Source organism: Sardina pilchardus, chromosome 11 (genome assembly GCF_963854185.1).
Source record: "Sardina pilchardus chromosome 11, fSarPil1.1, whole genome shotgun sequence".
Lineage (NCBI taxonomy): Eukaryota > Metazoa > Chordata > Actinopteri > Clupeiformes > Clupeidae > Sardina > Sardina pilchardus.
In genome coordinates, this window is record NC_085004.1 from 27,557,490 (window position 1) to 27,562,531 (window position 5,042).

General features: G+C 38.4%; 1 protein-coding gene across 1 annotated transcript in view; it reads right to left on the reverse strand.

Annotated features, from left to right (window-relative positions):
- Window positions 1-3,304, reverse strand: part of spi1b (Spi-1 proto-oncogene b) — a 9,567-nt gene extending 6,263 nt beyond the window's left edge. The window contains exons 1-2 of the mRNA XM_062548486.1: window positions 3,228-3,304; window positions 2,302-2,392 (exon numbers count right to left, since the gene is read on the reverse strand). Of these exons, the coding sequence (XP_062404470.1) occupies window positions 2,302-2,392; window positions 3,228-3,269 (133 nt within the window). The 5' untranslated portion in view covers window positions 3,270-3,304. The remainder of the gene's footprint in view (window positions 1-2,301; window positions 2,393-3,227) is intronic.
- Between the last annotated feature and the right edge of the window lie 1,738 nt (window positions 3,305-5,042).

A 5,042-nucleotide genomic window follows, 5' to 3' on the forward strand; every position in this document is an offset into this window, starting at 1 on the left:
TTGTCACAACTTTTTAGTCTTGATAGTGACTTATATTCACCTACGTATGTGTAGCATCATGTCCCGTCTGACTCAGAATCACAGAAGCGCCTTCCACCTTCCTGTTTGATGAGCCAAAGGAGTCTAGTGACCTCAAATACGTCTTTGAAAGATCAGTCACAGTCAGGGTGCTCTCAAACAGGGTTTGTCTGGGAAAGCCACGCTGTGTTCTACTAAATACTCAGCAATAAACACAGATAACTTAGAAGTTCAACACAGTTACAACTTGCACTGTATTTATCTTAATCTTCCCTGATTATTGATGAAACTCGTTCATTTTTGGGACAAAATTGAGTTTGGGTCCATTCCCATATCGAGTAAATAGTCTGAAACATTCCCTAACAATACTTGTCTTGTTTGTGGGAATGGGCTGGGGCCAAACAAATGCACACTTTAGCAGCAATCTTTCACATCCAGGTGTACAATCAGTTTACCAATGGTTCTCATTGGTATGTGTCATTAGGGATATGATGTCTTGTGACTGCCTGATCCTTAAAAGCAATGCTTAGCTCTATGCTCTCGCCCAGCATACTGCGTGTGAAACTGTCACCTCACTGCACGAAGAGAAGCTGTTACACACAGTTGAAGCATGCCATTTGCGTCAAGGAAATGTGTAATCGCCTTGTCTGAGCTCCAAAAGAGCTTCTCTGCAGGTTGTCATTCGCTCTCATGACTCCTTCGATACCACAACTCCCTGACGTTAATGCAGCACAAACATCATCAACCGTGTGTGCAGGATGTGTCATAAGTGTGTTTATGTAAATTGACACACCTAGAGTGAAACAAGTGGAACAGCATGGGATGCATGCATGAGAACAACATGGACCATGGTTATTGTTATGTGAAGAGTAACGGTATGCAGATTGCACACACTCATGGAGTAATCTGACACACTAAGAAAGCAAATATATAAACAAAACATATATATATATATAATAATTAGCTATCCTTTATGAACCTAATGTTTTTTTTTGTTTTGTTTTGTTTTTGTTTTGTTTTATCAAAGCCTACTTGTTTTGTGTCAGAGATATGGCCTTTTTTCATTTGAATTCTAGGTTAGTTTAGTTTAGTTAGTTAATTACTTTAGGTAACCATTAATTCAATGCTAATATTTGTATTATTGCTCAACACGGTCGTACTTTATAAGGCCTTTAATGAGCATTTTTGTTTTATTCTTATGTGGTCATTTTTTCTTGGTAAATCCTTAATCTTGGTCTAAGGTTACTGGTATATTATGGCTCTGAATAGAGTTTATAGACTCCTAACACACTTACAAATGTGCCTTAGAGTGACAAAATATAGTAACAATGTAAAAGGACATAACGTTTATTTTGATCCATGCTATTAATAACCTTAGAGTTGTTTGTTAAGGATTTACAAAGAATAAATAATCTATCCAGTAAGACTAAAATATTGTTGGATAAAGACTTGATATAATGAATGTGTAATTGTGCTTAAGAGAACTTGTAATGGAGCACTAATAGAGACACATATTAGTCATGTATTAATGGCTAACGTTTATTACTGTCTGTACTGGAGAGTTTCTATCATGAGTTCCTGTGTTAAAACTATCATGTGTTTGAGGAGGGTGACACACACACACACACACACACGCACACACACAGTCACACACACACACACACACACACACACACACACACACAGACACACACACACACACACACACACATATTCACACAGAGCAACCGGGGTGAAGGTGTCTATAGCTTGAGACCCCAGGGGACGGCAGGCCGTTCTACGCCTGTAGTTCTGGGGCTTGTGTCAAAGGGGCATCTGTTTCCTGCTCTCCGTCGAACCATTCGCTCCGTTCCACCCGCCCGCCTTCCCAACGAATGGGCGCCACGTTCACACTATGCTGTAGGCCTATACACCTGCCTGGGTGGAAAATTGTATCTACCCTACACACGCGCACACACATACACATACACACACACTCAAAAAAATGCCAACTAACTCTCGCCGGACAAAACGTTTGTGGTCTTGGCCTCTCACCTCAACCAGCATGTCTGTTAGTTACAGAAGAGTGCGAGGCCAGAAGACAGAAGTTCAGAGAATCAAAATGAAAGGAAGGAATTTCTCCTGTCAGTTTCATTAATCACAGTAATTGCCAGGGGATATAAGCAGAAGTGGTCACCTCAACAACACTAGCTCACCGACATCAGAAAGCTGTGTGTTCCTCTTATAATATGAAAGTTAACACTTCATATACTTCATACAAGGGAAGCAAAGGCACAGGCTCACCTCCTTGGCCCTCTTCTATGTTGATGTATGGGTAGTACTCTATTGGCGGTCGGTAGATTTCAGGATCATAGATCATTTCCTCAGCTGCTTGCTGGAAAAAAAATGGCATACCGTACATATTTTGTATTAATTAAAATGATAAATTGAACATGCTCACATTAAAAATACTTTAAGAATATTTGTGTATATTTTATATTTTTTAGAGAGAGATGTTTTATAATGTAGGATCAGAAAATGATTACTAATGCCTCCACTTAACTTATTATCTTAATTTAGTTTATTTATTTTGTGTGGCATTATATTGGTTGTATTTGTTCATTTAACTGAATTGTTAGACATATGTAACAGTAATGTCTACATGACTGTAACAAAACTAAAATGTTGGTCTTGGTGAAATTGGTAAAGGAATTGTAAAATACATTTAATTTCACAAATATATTTGTTAAATACATATGTAATTTTGTGTAATTTCAGAGATTAATTCAAAGAGACTTTAGGTAATGTAAACATGTACTAGATTCCTTTGATTCTTTAGTCATACATTGTAACATATAATATTAATAAAAACATTGGCAAATAATAAAAGCCCATTAAATAGCCAAATTATACAACAATTTCCTTTTTAACCAGGCATAACTTTTGTCATGTTTTGTCTCAGTTATGCAACAGTTATAACAACATAACACTTACCATAATACATTCAAAGTATTATGGTAGCTATATCTCCTGATCATAACAGTATCACCATAGTTATAGAATCAATGTAAAGCCAGTGTCTAGTGCAACACATACAATATATGTTTACAGTTCATTTAGCCTCTTAACATAACATTGTTTAACTTTAAAATGTTATGTCCCTCAGATCAGAAATGTTAGGGAGGGATGAAGACGAGCGCATAGATCCAAAAGACACATATTGTACTTACGTGTGAGGTAAGATACCCCTCCATCCTGTATGAATGTAACATGGAGGCGTCTTTCCCCAGATTACAAGCCCACAGCCCTCGGCTTGCTATTCTGTCTCACCGGCTTTCAAAACTTTTGTGCCATTGCACAACTTTTTCTAAATTTCCTCTCCTCAATTGAAACCAGAGATGTGTCTAACGGCCACTTCAGTCCCTGCCTAGGGCCACAAGCCTACCGTTTGGGACCCCGAAAAAAAAAGAGAGAGAAAAAAGAATGACACAACCCTGTCAAACACCAATCAAAGACCCTGTGGTCTTGGTGATAGCCCTATGGAGAAGATGCTCAAACTTCTTTATTTTCTTTTCTCATGTGTCAAAGAGAGAGAGAGAGAGAGAGAGAGAAAGACAGAGAGAAAGAGAATGGAGAGGTTCCTTGTTTTGGCTGGTGTATCAGGAGGAGGCCTAGATATACCGCGTCAACAACCAATCACCTTTTGGCTTCTCATGAGGAGCACTTATCATCTGTGTAGGCTATACCACATTTTTAAATGGTCACAACATTGGATGTTAAAATATCCTGACATTGTCTCAGTATATCAGTAAATTTTATATCCATTTGAATTGCTAAGACAGGTTCAACCTGTCACAAACTTTAAAGTAACATCTTCCTGTCTTAAGATTAAAATTCATTTGCATCTTTTTTTTACGCTCTATGCTCCCGGTCACGCTGAACACTTTCTGAACTGCTGGGTCAGTGTATGGATTTATATTTAGCCCTTTAAAGAAGCAACTAATAATTTCGTAGATTGTTAGAACACATCTTTCAAATATAAAACATCCCATGTACTACCTACAAAAGCAGTGTGGCATTGTGTACTGTATGTATATGCTGTACTGTACTCTATCTATAGGCTACCCATAATGCTTAGCAGTATTGTTTATAGCATTACTACACAATAATTGCCTACAATGTATGTTCATATCCTGATCAATGCAGTCATGTGTTCTGAGTGTTTCTTCATGCTGACACTCTCTCCGACAGATAAGATGAGCTGTGATAGTGCTTCTTCCTTTTCGTAATCCCCCATGTGTCCTGTTGAGAGGGGGAGATAGGTCTCCTGAGATAGCGATGAAAATAACGTTTATCTTTACAAACACACACTTTCTCTCTCGCTCCCTCTCTCTCTCCCTCTCTCTCTTTCTTCACACACACACACACACACACACACACACACACCAAAGATAGAGAATGAGCATTGTGATGTTGTCATTTTATTGTGTGCCATTTGAACTTCAGCAGCTTGATGATATAGTGTCCCAGACAGTTACATGATAATTATTATGCACAATTGTTGTTGTCCCTTCTGATGAAATTCAGTGGAAGAAAACATTTCCTACCTCAGCAACATTTCCCAGAGACAGAGCAAGCCCACTGCACAAGTAATTCTACAAAAATGGTCGTTGTTGCACATAAAACTATAGGCTCTCAGGGGGAAGAGACCACCAGCGAGGCCAAATGCGAAAGCGAAACAGAACTTGTGGATCTGTCCCATGATTTGGCTGAACTCCCAAATGTAATGAGTTCTTCCTTGGCCCATGACCCAGTTCCACCAAGTTTCATGGAAATTGGACCTGCATGCGTCCATTCGGATAAAGAGACCATGCCGAAAACACAAAACCTCCTTGGCAGTGGTAAAAATCCATTGTCAGATTATCAATTGCGAATAAAAAACATTCAACATTCGTAATATGTAATATTAAAACAACACAATAGACCTTTTGGCTTAGAATAATGGTTTCCAACTCATTTTGATGGCATGCTTATACAATAGAATT